Source organism: Leptidea sinapis, chromosome 19, assembly GCF_905404315.1.
Source record: "Leptidea sinapis chromosome 19, ilLepSina1.1, whole genome shotgun sequence".
Taxonomy (NCBI): domain Eukaryota; kingdom Metazoa; phylum Arthropoda; class Insecta; order Lepidoptera; family Pieridae; genus Leptidea; species Leptidea sinapis.
The window spans coordinates 2,674,113-2,691,726 of record NC_066283.1 but is presented as its reverse complement, the minus strand read 5'-3'; the positions used below and the strand labels follow the sequence as shown (position 1 = coordinate 2,691,726).

Sequence of the window (17,614 nt, the reverse complement as noted above, 5' to 3'; positions counted from 1 at the left end):
CTAGAGTTATTTTTAACAGCCACTGCGGAGGACCGCCACACATCCAGATAGTGGGGATGATATCCTAACTTGTGGCGTGTCGTGCGAAGGTGCGGCGGCAGGAATCAGGATAAACAGCTCTTCGGAACACTCCCCGTGATGAATGCGATGTCTCTACGCATCGCCAAGTGATCCGGCCGTTCACAGAGCACTAGGTCCCCGACAATTCGGGCTGCTCTGTGTTGCACGCGGTCAAATGGATTGAGCTGATACTGTGGTGCGCCAGACCACAGATGACAGCAATACTCCATATGTGGCCAGACCTACGCTTTGTACAGCGCTAGAATGTGGACCGGCTTGAAGTATTGCCATGCTCTATCTATGACGCCCAGTTTCTTCGGAGCCAATTCGTGGCCGCGGAATTGGCAATTGCTCGAGATTTAAAGACCCAGAATTCCGATACTAGGCGAGGCTGTAAGGGAAGTGTTGTCGAAGAGCGGTGATACGACGAATGGGGGTTTTTTTAGTAGTCAACGTGAAAACTTGAGTCTTCTGGGGGTTAAATTGGACAAGGTTCAACAAAGGTTTACCCCATTCCGCGATCTTCTTAAAAGAGGACGGCTCCCGGATGTGGATAGCCACATGCCGTCCTTATTAGATCTTCTGCTGACTACACATCCCGATGGTTATCAGGTCTTTGTCGACGCCCCTCTCGGAACGTCCGACCATTGCCTGGTCAGGAGTGTAGTGCCTATCCGATGCCAACGTCGCAGACTATCAGCGACCCGCCGCGTTTGGCACTACAAGTCAGCAGATTGGGATAGGATGCGTTCCTTTTTGGCATCCTACCTTTGGGGCAAGGTTTGTTTCCCTTCTGATGATCCTAGTGCCTGCGCCGTTGCAGTAGCCGATGTGATACTACAGGGCATGGATATTTTTATACCAAGCTCTGTAGTACCAATGGCAGATCATAGCCCTTCGATGCGTCAGTTAAAGCAGCATTTGACTGCAAAAACAGGCGTATTGAACTTGGGTTTCGGCGCTGGGCACAAAGGATCCGAACTGCAAAGTTTTTAAGAGGAAATTTAACCTACGAAATTTCAAGACGTCCGTTGCGACTGAATGAAATGAATAATATTATAATTATTGTAATAGTTGTAAAAGGTCGTGGGAGTAGGCACGTTGTGCCACGGGCCACGGCAATGTTTTTGTGCGGTCGGCACTTGTCGGTGCTCGTGAATGTAGCAAGCTCCTCCCACTTGCTCAAGGTTGCTGGCATTTATTGTCGCCTTAACATCTTATGTATCAATGAGACGAGCACAATTATTGTAGAGCCTATCAGAATATTTGGGATTTTCAAGAATCATGAGCACTGCATTGTAATTGGCAGGGCGTATCAATTACCATAAGCTGAACGCCCTGCTCGTCTCATCCCTTACTGCCATAAAAAAAGACAATCGCGGCGCGATACAATTATAAAATGCATATTTTTATCATTTCTTGGGGATATTTAACACATTGAAAAATAAAGGCCAATTAAAGATTTACAATATTTTATTCCCTTGTATATTATTTCTATTATTTAACATAATCTTTTCTTGCCTCTTCTTTTCTTCTTTGAACGCTTCTTTGTTCGCCTTCTTCTCTATCCTTCTCTCTTTTCTGTATTCTTTTAGAAGTCGCTTTCTCTCCTTTTTCTCTTCTGGACTTTCATCTTTAGGTCTGAAAATCCATAGATCGATTTAGTTTATTTTTTTATAACCCGTAGGCACGACTTAACTGTGCAAGTTGGTTTTGGGTCACTCATGGGACGGAAGGGTCTGTTAAAACATTTAAGTCATATTGATGTATAAAAAACATTTTATGACAGTTTTTTTTTTGCTAAAATGCAGAACTAGTTATTCAATCAACATAAATAACGTTTGTATCGTTACTGTAATCCTATAACTTGTATCTTATCATACAGACCCAGGATACAGCGTGAGGTTTGGTTGCACTTTAACACTTTTGGTAGAAAGGACGCTAAAACAAATTATTTAATAAATACTACATACATACATACACACTCACGCCTTGGTAGGGAGAGACAATAAAATGCCATTTGCTTCTATCCTTACAAACCTCACGCGCTTCCTCTACATTCATTACTCTTTTAATACATGCTCTCCGGTTGCGGGTGCTTCGGACCTCTCCTTTTCTCAAAACGTCCCCATATTGGTCGACGAATGTTCTACGAGATCTCCCGCGACCGACTAAATTAATAAGACTTAATAAATTCTGTGTTAGTGTTTACTGGAACTTCCACAGTAAACCAGGCATATTTCTTTTTAAATTTTAAATTCCACTAAGTCTGTATTCATTTATTATTACTTATTTTGTTAAAGGTTCCATTTTTTTAATTATAAATTTTGGCCTATGTCCTGCAGTGTAATTATGTTGCTGAAAAAGTTTATTATTATTCTATTACTTTAATTTCCTCAAGAGTTCATTGATATGTTAAGGAAGATATTATTGGGAGCAAGAATTTTTAACTAGAGCCTTCCTCAGAAGCCGAGAGGCCATACAAGGAATCACTTTTCACAACAAAAAAGTATTTTTAAAGTTTTGATATTTTTTAAGTCTTCTTTCAATAGTCCAAGAGTTTTAAAAAAAGCTTTAAAAACTATTAAAAAAGTAACTTTTCACCAATGGGAGGCTCTTCTCTACAGGATGCCGGCTAGATTATGGGTACCACAACAGCGCCTTTTTCTGCCGTGAAGCAGTAACGTGTAAGCATTACTGTGTTTCGGTATGAAGGGTGCCGTAGCTAGCGAAATTACAGGGCAAATGAGACTTAACATCTTATGTCTCAAGGTGACGAGCGCCGTTGCAGTGCCGCTCAGAATTTTTAGGGTTTTTCAAAAATCCTGAGCGGCACTGCATTCTAATGGTCAGGGCGTATCAATTACCATCGTCCCTTATTTTTATAAAAAAAGCAAAAATAAGTTCTTGTCTCCATGTGTTAGATATTATGTTTGTACATGATGAAGCGATATGATTTACCTGATGGAGAGCACACTAAGTGTTGATAGCACAGTCTCGGCATTCGTCTGCCCATCCTCATCACAGCTGGAGTCCTCCTGATGCATTGCATTAAACTTGGCCAGTGACTTCGCTGTTAGTTTGTTATCTTTGCCCAGGGTGTCCTCCGGTAGGCCGGTTTTTGGGTTTATCTTTATTTTTCTTTTCTATTAACAATAAAATTATAGGTATATTAAGTAGGCTCAGAATAGATCATCATATCAGACAGGAGACGTCCACTGCTGGCCAAAGGCCTCTCCAAATATCTCCACGAAGATCGGTGCCGCGCTACCCTCATCCAACCAGAATAGATAACATTATAAATGAACTCTTTATTTATTAATATTACATTAGACTTTATTAATAATAATATGATAATATTGACACACTTTTTACACAAATTATCTTAGCCCCAAGCTAAGATAATTTGTGTAAAAAACAAGCTAAAATATATAGCATGTGTTATGGGTTACAAGACAATGATATATTTAATACAATATACTTACTTAAACATACATAAATACATTTAAACATCCATGACTCGGAAAGAAACGTCCATATTCATCATATAAATGCTTGCACCTACCGGGATTCGAACTCGGGACCTCTAGCTTTGTAGGTAGGATCACTAACCACTCGGATATACAGGTCGTCGAATATTTATGAAAATTTATGTAAATCAGCTTAACTCATGATTAATTGGTGTTGGTGCAGACTACTAGACCATTCGAAGGTCCTACATCAGGGTGAGTGTAGTGACTTAAATAAAAGGATTTAAACGCGTGTAATTGTAACTGTTTTTTTATATTAGATGTTTGGGTAAAGTTACTTTTTTATTATTATTTAAGTTAACCCGAAGTTTCAAGACCTTTCCAGATCTCCTTTTCAGGGGGACCGCAGATGAAATGAGTCAAGATAGTATATTTTGTCATTGTCGTTATGAAGTTTAGCGCCATTTATTACCTCGGAGGTGGTATTTGCTGTAGACAGATGGTTTTTGGCAAAATTTAGTGAGCCTGGGGATAAATTTTGATTGTATTTAGTAAATATAATTTCATTTTTGTAAGAGCGCAAAAAAGAATACCGGGGAGCTCCTTGCGTCGTTTCATTTCTCTCAGAACGCCACTTATTTCCGTGTTTGCAGTGATTTTATTATTAATTTATATCTAAGCATTTAGTATAATGTCATTTTAATATTTCAAACAGACACATTAGACGTAGCAATATAAATACCTTTGGTTCCTCAATCAGCTTGGGATGGTTGTAAATGTTGGAGTAGGTGGACAGAATAGATTCACAATCCCACGTCTCCTTGGGTTTTACTACCGTCGTCACCAGATCATCTTCGGATTCCTCCTCGATTTCTTGCAATCGTTGGAACCTGGTAGAAAAACATTTAAACAACTTTTTTTAACCTGTCTCTAAATGCCAGCTGCCACAGAGTAAAATAAAATAAAAAATCAATACCTCACTGGTATGATTGGCAGACAGACACACGAGTTATTAGTTTAAAATTTTATTTTTGCATGAATAATTATATGAAATAAATTTTTGACACACAGTTTGACAATTCGGCTATGATATTATTTCATTACAAGAACAGGGGAAAGCGAAATAATTATTGAGATGATTGAACATAATATACAAATGCGTAGTTAAAAAAAAATATACTATAAAAGATTTCGCACCTATTTAAGGTTTTAATGTGACCTTAATAATAATTTTGTAGTGTAATAGGGCACGTAGAGCGAATGAGTGAAGAATGACTTATCAAATATATAAGGCAAGTGTGTGTGTGGGCAAGTCGGCCAAATTGGGGACGTTTTGAGAAAAGGAGAAGTCCGAAGCACCCGCAACCGGCGAGCATGTATTAAAAGAGTAATGAATGTAAAGGAAGCGCGTGAGGTTTGTAAGGATAGAAGCAAGTGGCATTCTATTGTCTCTGCCTACCCCGACGGGAACAAGGCGTGAGTGTGTGTGTGTGTGTAATAGAACAGTCTATAAATATACCTAGAAATCTCCTTCTCTTTATCGAGCTGGTACTTCCTCTGTGCCAGTTGGAACTCATCTGCAGCCTGCAGCAACATGCTGTGAGTCTGCGGCAAGTAACCCTCAATCTCATCCAGGTCACACGCGCCCACTTCTGTGTCGTCGTATTCCTCGAACATCTGAAATTATTCAAATTCAAATAATTTTACTCCAAATAGAATAAAAAGACTACTCGAAAAGGTATGCCTCAGACCTGAGATGAATGGGCGCAAGGAACTCAGCGGGCTTCTTTTATTTCATAAAAAATATGGTGACAATATAATATCGTACAATAAAACTTATTACTTAATAGCGTGAGGGTGGTCGCTCCATTCCTAATCTATAGTATCATTAAGAAAGTCAATTATGTTGAATAAACTCTACCACACAATAATTTTTAACAATTGCTTTGAATTTCGTAAAACATTTAAAACCATTTTTGCATCTCAATAGCAATAACTTAACTTTGTAGTGGTGAAAAATGATGTATTATACCATTTTGTAAACTTACGTTCTTTACTTTTTTTACATGAAACACTCTCAAACTATGCCAAAATTATTTTGGTATCAAATTTCACGTCAAAAACTCAAGTTCTTATTTTGTTTTTGAAAAAAGTATCATAGATACTTATATTATGTAATGTATTTCTAGTAATATAGTCTATCAGGAATAAGATGACACCAAAAACGCCACAAATTTCATTACTTTGTGGGCGTTGTGCACATGAATATGAAGTAAAGTAAAAAAACTGCTGTTTTTCTAAAAAAAATCATATTTTGGGTATCACTTGTAATTATTTTTTTTTAGATATTTTTTTCTGAGCGCTGCAGAGCTGTCCCGTGCGGGGTTCAAGAATGATCCATTCTTTCTGGGACAACCTGTATAAGTAATGCATGGGACACCCTGTATAAGTAATGCAGTTTGTATCACAATTTAGCTTTCTTGTAATGATTAGTTGTAGTAAAATGATGTTCTGTCACTGTTTGTTGCTTCGAATAAAGTAAATAAATTACTTTACTTAACCAAACTATGCAATGAGCTTGCTTGCGCGGTATTTCCACGACGATACGAAATGGGTTTCTATATAAAAGCACATACCACCACTCATAATAATAATAATAAAATTTTATTGCAGACACAAATACATAGTATTGTAGACATAATATGGGTTACAAGAGGCTTGGTAGCTGAAGTATGATACAAATGGTCTAGTTGACCAGCTAATGCCAGGGTGTCGAATTTGCGTGACGGTGTGCGCGCGCATCGTTAAAATTCACTCGGATAATTTTTCCACAACGCGCCAAAAGTAAGTATATCTTCAAAAACTGCAGCTTACCTTCTCAAATCTGTTATCAAGCAGAGAGAGACCCTGGTTCCGTCTTATAACGCTAGATGACATAGAGTACTGGGAGAAGCGAGATTTCGTCTCCTCTTTCGCGTCCCATGCCGGTATTTCTGAATTATCTTCCTAGAAATAAAATAATAATAATATTGACACACTTTTTACACAAATTATCTTGCCCCAAGTTAAGCATATATAGCCTGTGTTATGGGTTACAAGACAATGATATATTTAATACAATATACTTACTTAAACATACATAAATACATTTAAACATCCATGACTCGGAAACAAACATCCATATTCATCATATAAATGCTTGCACCTACCAGGATTCGAACTCGGGACCTCTAGCTTAGTAGGTAGGATCGCTAACCACTCGGCTATACAGATCGCCAAATAAAGATACAGAAAAAAAATGAACTCAAGTTAATTTTATTAGAACACTTCGCATCGATATTATGTATATTATTGTATGTATCTCCGCACTACAATTTTTTTTATGACAACAAGGGACGAGACGAGCAGGAACTTCAGCTGATGGTAATTGATACGCCCTTCTCTTTAGGATGCAGTCCCATTCAGGATTCTAGAAAAAACTACAGTAATTGCGCTCGTCTCATTGAGACATAAGATGTTAAGTCACGTTTGCCCAGTAAATTCACTAGCTACGGCGCCCTTCAGACACTGCTTCACGGTAGTTGTGTTACCCATAATCTAGCTGGCATCCTTTGCAAAGGAGCCTCCCACTGGTCCTAATCATTGTGCGTATACACGTGGATAAAGCAGTTCTGGAGAGCTCCAGAATTACTCGACAAAAAACCACCTTCCACCTTCCAATTCCACCTTCGCACGACACGCCACAAGTTAGGATATCATCCCCACCATCTGGATGTGTGTCGGTCCTCCACAGTGCGGTTTTCAATGAGCTTTCTTCCACGTACTACAAAGCTGTGGAATAAACTTCCTTGTTCGTTGTTTCCGGGACGACACGACATGGGTACCTTCAAAACAAGCGCGTACACCTTCCTTAAAGGCCGGCAACGCTCCTGTGATTCCTCTGGTGTTGCAAGAGATTGTGGGCGGCGGTGATCACTTAACAACAGGTGACCCGTACGCTCCTTTGCCCTCCTATTCCATATATAAAAAAAAAAGTGCAGCCTTAGGCAGTAGCTGCCTATGAACCTGTATGCTAGACTGTCTATATTTTAACTTTAGTTACATTCAAAAATAATTATTCCAATCCGACTCGTAGATCTAGAGAATGTGGTGTTCAAACAAAGAAACAATAAAAAATTACCTTTATGCTTTATAATAATACTTTTAAAATGTATACAGATCCGTTGAGTCGGTTTTAGAATTCAATGTTCTTTAATTCGACGCCAGAGGGCCTACCATCAACTTTTAATAAGCGATGCGATTCCAATGCAGTTCGATTTAGGCACTTAAACTGAATCGCTAAACTTCGTACCATGAAGTGCCTTTTACTGTATGGCGTTTGGATCCCATAAGAAGAATGAACGAAATAAATTTGTCTGTGGTGAGAAAGAGATAACGCTCTACAGTCGTTGCATAAGTTTGTCTCTCTTACTCGAACCATATGCGTTGCGTTCCGAAACCTAAAATTATATGATTTTAGGGTTTATTTGCGTAGAAAATACTAAAAAAACATTTTAAAATTGCGCTTAGTAGCGTCAAATTATAAACCATTAAGACTTTTTTTGTACTTATTAAATAATATTAATATAAATAAATATAGTTCTTTGAATTACAAATTAAATTTTTGCTTAGGTGTTTTCGTAAAAATAACGAGTTATGAACGCACCTCCATTGATGTTTGATTTGACAGGACCACAGAGTACATTTTATTTTAATTCGTTCTTGCGAACAGGCTATAGTCCGGGCCCTTACTGCCACGTCTTTAGTATTTTCATTTTTGGTATTTATTTTCAGTATGTTGTTTTACAAAAAAGTCCGATAAAGTATTCTCACCTCATCTTTTTCTGTATGTTTTCACTATTTTTAAAAGTTATTAACAACACTATTCACTTTTCTCTAAGGAAGTATTTGACGTCAACCTAAATTAGATAGCTCTAATCACGTCGTGGTACGAAATAGCAAAGCAGTTCATTTTAGGTTGTCAATTGAATCGCTATAAGAGTTCATGCCCGCAGGTCAAAAAACAAAGTTATACACAAAATTTATTATTATTTAATTGATTTCCTCTGTCTTCTCTCTACTCGAATTAAATATGTACAAAATATTCATGTAGTAGAAATGTGTGGTAATAACTTGCGGGATGATTGTAAGCGCCTCTTATCCCGCCTCTCGTCCTGATTTTATTTATTTAATTAAATTGCGTTACATGCGACTTAGTTACTAAACAAAATTGTAGTACTAAATAATTATAGAATAGAATAGAAATACTTTAATAGCAATAAAAAAAAAACACTCACACAAAAACAGTGTATTAGGGCAATGTACGGGATGCATCCTGAGCAATCGTGTCAACCCATATTTAAAAAACTAGGATTGTTACCTTTGCCGTCGCTTTACATCTTCGAGATATATATGTTTGTAAAAAAAAAAATAAAGAATTGTTTAAATCAGCTAATGATCTAAATCCGCGGAAACGACGTGATCCACAAAGACTCGTTCTTCATAATGTTCCAAAAATTACCAAATATAATAAAAGTTGTGTATGTAATTGTGTTCGTATTTATAATAAGTTACCGAGTAGCATAAAAAATTTAAATTCTAGATTATTCAAGAATAAGCTATATAGTTGGCTAAATGATTATAATTTTTATAGTATTAAGGAATTTATGGAAATGAAATTCTGCTTATATACATTGTGTTTAAATATTTGCATGCTAGGAATAGTGCTGGCAAAACATGTAAGCTCTTATTATTTATTTAAATTTAAACACCATTGTATACTATGTTTTTTGCAAATAAATATATTATTATTATTATAACACAACAATTTACAATATTAATTAAAATCTTAAAATACTATATTAAATACCGTAACAGTATTATAAACATTAAAAATAAAGTAATAATAATAACAGTGTGAGCGTGATTCCCTGCTAAAAGGAGCTGACTCAGTATATTGTTGGTCAGTGCAGAAGACACCAACACAACACTGGTTTTCAGCAGCCCCTCGTGACATTTGGAGTAAACAGTTGCATTAGTCTTCCCATTGTTATTAATTTGTGTAGGTAGGTATCAAAGAGAATGACATGCACCTCGTATAGGCATAGCAATGAAGGACAGAGGGGCAGACATTCAAATACATTTTTCCTCTAGATATTCATTAATAGAATAGTAATATTTTTCCAAAAGCAACTTTTACAAAGAGCTTATGATTTTTTTAATATTGGTTTCGGCTTTTAAGTGTTCTGGTAACTTATTATAAATTTTAACTGACATTGGGAAGAGACCGGAACTGTGTAATGTTAATTTAGATTTAGTTTGCATAAGATTATTTTTAGGGAATTATGCATCTATACGTACGTAAAATAGCAGCAAAACGAATAAATTAAGAATCCCATAGCGAAAAATATTCGCCATACATATATCTTAAAAAAGATCATCAGTTTCGTTAAAAAAAGACTCTTCAATGAAACGTAATATTTCGATTGGTATAGTTGCAAGTTGAGGATAACTGCTTACTTAGATATTATAAAATAGATTATACCATACGCCATATTTAGGCGTTTCACGTAAATAATCACTACTTACTCGCTGATAGTTCTATTACCATCTTATTTAGATTAATATGGCAACACTTGTTTGGCTAATAGAGTATAGACTTGCATCCCGTGCCATTAAAAAAATGTGAGCCCATAATTGTAACCGCAATCAATGGAGGCGCGGATTCAAATCTAATATCGGGAATAAATTTTAGCAAGACGGAAGTATAAAGTAATAAACACATTAAACAACGCTATAATCACCTGAACATCACTATCATCATCCGAATCAAAGTCCGAGCTAAATGCTTTATTGGAGTCTCCATCACTTATATCATCACCTTCTTCAAAGTCGTCATCACCATCACCGGTACCTAAAACATAAATAGAATTATATTTTTGAACTTATATAAGTGCAATAAGGATATTTAGCATGCTAAAACCTCAGATAATTTATATGTTTGTATAGAGCGTCTTCCTGTAAGGCAACGCAAGACAACAGGCCAAGTTTATTATCTTGTTTTACTTGTTTTACACAGTACATCAGTAATTCTGTTTAGTATGCTAGTGTTTAATAAAAAGAGAGGCTTACAGTTCGCCGCTTTTTTCCCATGTGTTTACAGTTGTCAGTCTATCTAGACATATAATTAAGTTGAATATAAAAAAAAATGTATGGAAGTGAGAGTTGGGTAAGGCAGAAGAAGCATAAAAGCAAAATTAACGCAGTTGAGATGCGATCACTGCGTAGTATGTGTGGGGTAAGTACTGACTGATAGAATTCCGAATGCGGTAATACGAGCGCGCTGTGGTTTTGAAAGAGGATGTTGCTGCTGAAATGGTTTGGACACGTGGAGTGAATGAGTGAAGAAATAATGACGCATCAAATATCATTCAGAACATTCGTCGACCAAATTGGGGACGTTTTGAGAAAAGGGGAGGTCCGAAGCACCCGTGAGGTTTGTAAGGATAGAAGCAAATGGCATTCTATTGTCTCTGCCTACCCCGACGGAAACAAGGCGTGAGTGTATATATATATAATCTAATTGAATACTCTACTTTTAAGGTAAAAGAGATCCATAAGAGCATAGGTCCTCTTGAACATTGTCCTTATGGATCTTTTGTCATATTACTCTAAGGATATCTAACTTCTCTACAACAGGAAAAGGTAACAAAACAAGCATGATGTTGACTTTATAGAGGGGGGACCAGGGGTGGGACAGACGCCTTAAAGTGACGTTTTCAGAAGGCTGTAGTGCCATCTGTTGGTTGGCCCGAAAATGAAAGCTTTGGCAGCTGTCACTCGCTTTGAAACCTTTCAACTTTTCTTTAATTGTGTCACTGCCTACTCACTGGTCATAAAATGGCGGCTACTTCTAGCGTTTGAGCATGTATGTAGCTCTCGTGTTCCATTTTGCATATTTACACTACTAAATCAATCCTTTATGTTCTATGTTGTGACAATATTAAATAACTGACTCTGCGCGTAATTTCAACATGGTAAAAAATTGCAATACCTACTTTAAAAAGAAGAGTTAGTTATTTAATTGCGCCACATTAAAAATTAATTTTATAATTGCGAGCATATATATAGTTATTTTTGGGGCCAATCTCCAGATGGCGCTAGTATTCAAATAGACAGCTCATAATGCGTAGAGAGGGCTCTCTTTTCCCTATATATTATTATACTCTTTGGTAGGCACTCTAGATTCAACTAATCGTAGATGTGCTTTAGTTCAATGGAACTAGGTTTTGATGTTTTTGAATATTTAAATTTTATATCGAATATGCAATCTGGAGACTGTAGGTATATAGGATCTGGCGTAAGGAAAAATTTTATGAGTGGGTGTTCAATCGTTTCATGATAAATTACAGAACCAAATTAAATTAAATCACCTTTAACACTAGTGCTATATTTATGACGACCTGTATAGCCGAGTGGTTAGCGATCCTACCTACTAAGCTAGAGGTCCCGGGTTCGAATCCCGGTAGGTGCAAGCATTTATATGATGAATATGGATGTTTATTTCCGAGTCATGGATGTTTAAATGTATTTATGTGTGTTTATATGTATGTATGTATGTTTAAGTAAGTATATCGAATTAAATATATTGTTGTCTTGCAACCCATAACACAGGCTATATATTATGCTTAATTTGGGGCAAGATAATTTGTGTAAAAAGTGTGTCAATATTATTATTATGTAGGTTCTTATCCAGATAGGCATTGTCTAATTGCCAATATGGTATGCACCCCCTGGTTCGCTTAGTTTAGTTATACACCCAGCTCATTATCAATGAATGCCACTTGGGATTCTTGAAAAAGCCGGGAATCTCAAAATGTTATATTTACAATAGTATTTAAGCTTACCATCACCCATAGCAAGTTCTATAAAATTATCTTCTAATTCGTTATTGGGATCTTCAAAATCAAAGTCTTCATCTAGTGCAGCAACCACATCAGGATCCAAGTCCAAACAGAGACCTAAAAATATAATAGTTTATAGAAGTGTTACTCAAATAAGTAGTATAGTAGAATTAAATTATTATTTTATATGTTGAAGTAATCTTTAAGCCATATACATATACATAAAATATATATTTTATTTTTGCTCGCTTTTATTCACAATTTAGATTAAGAAAAGTTTCATTTTAATGCCTCGGAATAGAAGTGTCTTTAGGGTGTAACAACAGTTTTTGTTGCTACTTTGGGTTAAGCCAAGTATATTGTGTGTCAGGCCTATTTAAATTATGTATAATGAATATGGTGAACAAAATAATACTATTTAAATAAATTCTTCTTTGTTTTTGATAATAGTTGAGTTGTTTATAAACAATAGTTATGTTTTTAAAGTGATAACCTCACTTCTAGGATTAATACACAAATAAAATTTGAAAAACAAAATTTTATGAACGATGCCTGTAGATGAAGCCACAACCTGAGAGTTGGACACAGCAAACAGAATTTTATAACGAGGCGGTACTCTAACGGTTAGCTCAGTTGGTTAGAGCACCGACACAGAACGCCGGAGGTTGTGGGTTCGTCTCCTGCATCATTCATAAAATTTTGTTTTTCAAATTTTATTTGTGCATTTGACTATAAAAGTCATAAGTTTTTATATTTTACTTTAAAACATAATATGGATAGTAAGTAAACAATAAATTGTCTGATATTAATACTGTTACTAAGTACTTGTAATTTAATTAATTGCATGTTGAGTTAGCCCATAAATGGGATATACGATGTTAGATAAAATAAGTTATTAATGTGTAGATTTACCGTAAGGCAACACATTGTATACAACGTGGGCTTCCTACTAAATAAATATTTATTACTAACAGATATACTTAAAGGTCAGGTACCTTTGTGTGTTGGCTATTTTAACATGTAAAAATACCTTGAGTTGCCGCTTTGTTAAGAAGACCCACATCCTCTTCAACTTCAGAAGCAAACACAGAGCTAGGCAATTGTATTGAGTCAGATATAACTTTGACATCATCATCTTCCTCTCTACTGGATACCTTCTCCTTTCTTTTGTGTGTGACTTTCTGAAATATACATGAAATCATCATAACTAGTTTTTTTTTTTTTTTTATGGAATAGGAGGACAAACGAGCGTACGGGTCACCTGGTGTTAAGTGATCACCGCCGCCCACATTCTCTTGCAACACCAGAGGAATCACAAGAGCGTTGCCGGCCTTTAAGGAAGGTGTACGCGCTTTTTTTGAAGGTACCCATGTCGTATCGTCCCGGAAACACCGCACAAGGAAGCTCATTCCACAGCTTTGTAGTACGAGGGAGAAAGCTTCTTGAAAACCGCACTGTGGAGGACCGCCACACATCCAGATGGTGGGGATGATATCCTAACTTGTGGCGTGTCGTGCGATGGTGAAATTCGGCGGCAGGAATCAGGTTAAACAGCTCTTCGGAACACACCCGTTTCACACTAGTTTTTCGTTTTTTTCGTCTTCATTATTTTAATAAGTTAAAGTTATAATTTCATTTTTTATTTTTTTGTTTTTATTATAGCTTAGATAGTATTAGTTCTATTTTTCAAAAGTATTTAGGGAGTATTTTTTGTAATTTTTATGTTCACCATTATGGTTACGACAATTATGTCGTATACTTTAGAACTACTAATTGTAACATTAGATTAAGAAAATTGTATTGTATATGATGTGGTGTGCTTTAATAAAAAATAAATAAATAACTAAACTTAGTGTGAGTTAAAATTTATTATTATTAATATTTTTTATATAATTTGTTAAAATAAATTATACAAACATACCTAATTTTAGTAAGACATTGTAATAATAATTGTTCATACTAATAACACATAACATAACTCTATTTATTGAAGTAGGTGTTACTTTGCGGAAATCCATAATTATACAAATGATTTGAGTTTTCTTTAGTGTTAATTCTGCCAATATTTGGTGTCTCGTGCCAGATTTTGGCGAGACAACACATCCTGAGGATGCCTCGTGTAGAGGCGAAACACGTGTTGAATTGTTTAAAGACAAATATTGGCAGAATTAACACTAAAGAATACTCATATCATTTGTATAACTCTATTTATTTACACATGTGAATATGTTTTATGTAAACATGACGGGTCAGATTATCTTTTACATTTTGGGTAACTCTGATCTAGGTTGGTATGCCTCAGATCGGTGTGATTTTGGCGCGCGTGCAAAATTCTGTCAATGCATATTATTGAACATGTATTAATAGATTTCATATAATTATCATGCTTTGAGTGAATGTATATGAAAGCTATTGAAACAATGCACATGCAAAAAAAAAACGGTTAAAGAATTTATATCTCATAAGAATTTTACAAATTCACATAAAAGTAAATGCCGGTAAGCTTAGTTTAACTAAAGTTAGTAAAATTATAAATCTAAATATTATTATAAATATAATATAACTGTAATTTGTTAAGATATCATGTGAGAGGGCGAACGTAGTCTGGCTCACCGTGGCCGGTGCCCACTGGCAACCGCTGACTGACTACTAACTGTTGTCGCCTGTCGCTTTCCGGTATGTTTTACTTGTTGGGCCGAGTCGAGTCGAGCCGCAAAACCAGTTGCATAAACCTTGTGCCTCAGTAACAGATTATTTCTATTTTTCAGCTATATATTTTTTAATATAAATGGTGCACTAACTTTTTTTTTTAAAGATAGATAGTTGATTTATATGTTATGTTATATTATACTAATAATATTACACTGTATTATTATATTAAACTACTACATACTACTACTTTATTACATGATATTAAACCATCTTATAAACAAACTAAGGGTCAAACTTGGTGAGGGAATAAAAAGGCATAAAAGGCATTTATTTTCTCAAAATTGTCATTCTTATACTACTAGATACTACTACCGCTTCGGAAACAAATGGCGCTCTGAGAGAGAAGAAGCGGCGCAAGAAACTCTCCCAGCATTCTTTTTTATGCGCTCTTTTCAATAAAAATATACAATATTGTACAGTCGCTATAAAATAATCACAATCTAGTCCCAGGCTGAACGATCATTTAGATATTCAGCAGTGGAGTAATAGGATTTACGACAGAGCCATTTTTTATAAAACATTTAAATTTATTTATAGATAATGCCTGAACAGTGGCTGGGACTTTATTGTAGAAGTGTATACATTTACCCTTAAAGCTATTATGTATCTTATGAAGCCTACTAGAATTAGTTACAAGCAATCCCTTATTTCTAGTGTTATAATAATGAAAATCACTATTAAGAGCAAAAAGGTGACGATTTTTGTGAACATATATTAAATTTTCATAAATGTACTGACAATAAACAGTCATAATATTTATTTCTTTAAATTTTTCTTTGAGAGACTGTCTATAACCAAGCTGATATATAGCACGAACAGCTCTCTTTTGAAGTGCAAACACTATATCAATGTCAGCAGCATGACCCCATAGTAATATACCGTATGTCATGATGCTGTGAAAATAACTAAAGTACACTAATCTAGCGGTCGCAACATTCGTGTACTCTCTAATCTTTCTAACTGCATATGCCGCAGAGCTGAGTCTATCTGCTAGATGGGTAATATGTGGACCCCACTGAAGCTTTTTATGTAACGTGATGAATAGTGTGCTGTACTGCATTTGCGATTTTGTGTAGTGTATCTGAAAACTCTAGTGCCCTGGGGCAAGTGCCCCAGGAAGGTTAAATAACTAAATCACTTACTGGTTGAACTACCAATGTAACTTCTCTTGTGTCTTTGAGATGTTGCAAATAGTTATAGTCGTCATCAAAGTATATTCCATATTTATGTTGCTCTTCCTTTCTTTGGTCAGCACTAAGTTCCTGTGACAAAGATGGTTTTATTTACTATAATGGTAGTAATTGGTGTAAACATAAAATATAACATATTTATGGGAAAATCTTTAGGTATATATGCTACTGTGAAGAAAGCCAACTCAATCCTGTACCTAATCAGAAAAGCATTATTCAACATCACCAAGAAAACATTTCTAAAAATCTATAAAACTTATATCAGACCATTACTGGAGTATTCATTTCAGGTCTGGAATTAATATTTTGTTAAGGATATAGAATTGTTGGAAAGGGTACAGTGGCGAGCCACTCAGTTGCCTAGGGAACTGAAAAATCTTACAAATGAACAAAGACTTACACAGCTTGGACTCAGCACCCTCAAAAGCAGGCGAGAAAGAGGCGATCTAATTGAAACATACAAAATACTAAATAATTATTATAATGTCCCAAATTTTGAGAGCATGTTTTCAAGGAAGAGCAATCCTCGACTAAGGGGACATGATATGAAGCTAGAATATCAATTAGCATCATCAAATCCATTGAAACACTTTCTGACCAACAGTCGTTCATATATGGAATAGATTGCCCAAGGATGTGGTTAAATCAAAATCTGTTTAAGAATAGACTGGACAAACATTTGGATAGATAAGGCAAATGATATAGACGCATCAGCGAAAGCTGCTTAGTCTATTATAAATAATATTTAAAAATGTAAGGTTATATGAAATACTCACAGGTTCTTTTCGGGTTGGAACATTTGCATTTATAGGAACAAGAACTCTTTGAGGTGCGCTTTCATCAGCTACCAAGGGATCCCTTTGTGATCTATGCACTAAATTAAATGTGACTGCCTTCTTACGATCTATAAACTTTTTCTTAGTTTTGGGCTGAAACGTGTGAATTTAAATTATATAAAACATAGTCACAGAAATAATAGTATTAAATAAAACTAATATTACCATCTTAGCAAAACTTAAATTATCTTCGTTAAATAAAATAGCAAAACATGTGCTGCTGACTTATTCAAAACAAATTATTATATTTTTATTTGTGTTTGTAGTCAGGATTCAATGCATTGTCTATTTCACGTGGACGGTAGATCACGACTTGTCAAATGTCAAGTTGTCAGTCGTCACATCTCAATGTCGAGCAAATTAACAACAGTCAACAGTGAAATGTCATCTATATTGTATCGGCC

At 35.5% G+C, this 17,614-nt stretch overlaps 1 protein-coding gene across 1 annotated transcript; it reads right to left on the bottom strand.

Annotated features, from left to right (window-relative positions):
* Nucleotides 1-1,515: 1,515 nt before the first annotated feature.
* LOC126969910 (protein LTV1 homolog) lies at nucleotides 1,516-17,516 on the bottom strand. Its single transcript, XM_050815536.1, has 11 exons — nucleotides 17,376-17,516; nucleotides 17,151-17,303; nucleotides 16,327-16,446; nucleotides 13,503-13,653; nucleotides 12,476-12,589; nucleotides 10,373-10,482; nucleotides 6,405-6,536; nucleotides 5,050-5,207; nucleotides 4,273-4,420; nucleotides 3,022-3,206; nucleotides 1,516-1,701 (listed from the first exon to the last, which is right to left on the bottom strand). Exons 1-11 carry the CDS (start codon nucleotides 17,376-17,378, stop codon nucleotides 1,524-1,526), a joined length of 1,452 nt encoding a protein of 483 aa, XP_050671493.1. The 5' UTR covers nucleotides 17,379-17,516; the 3' UTR covers nucleotides 1,516-1,523.
* Nucleotides 17,517-17,614: the final 98 nt, after the last annotated feature.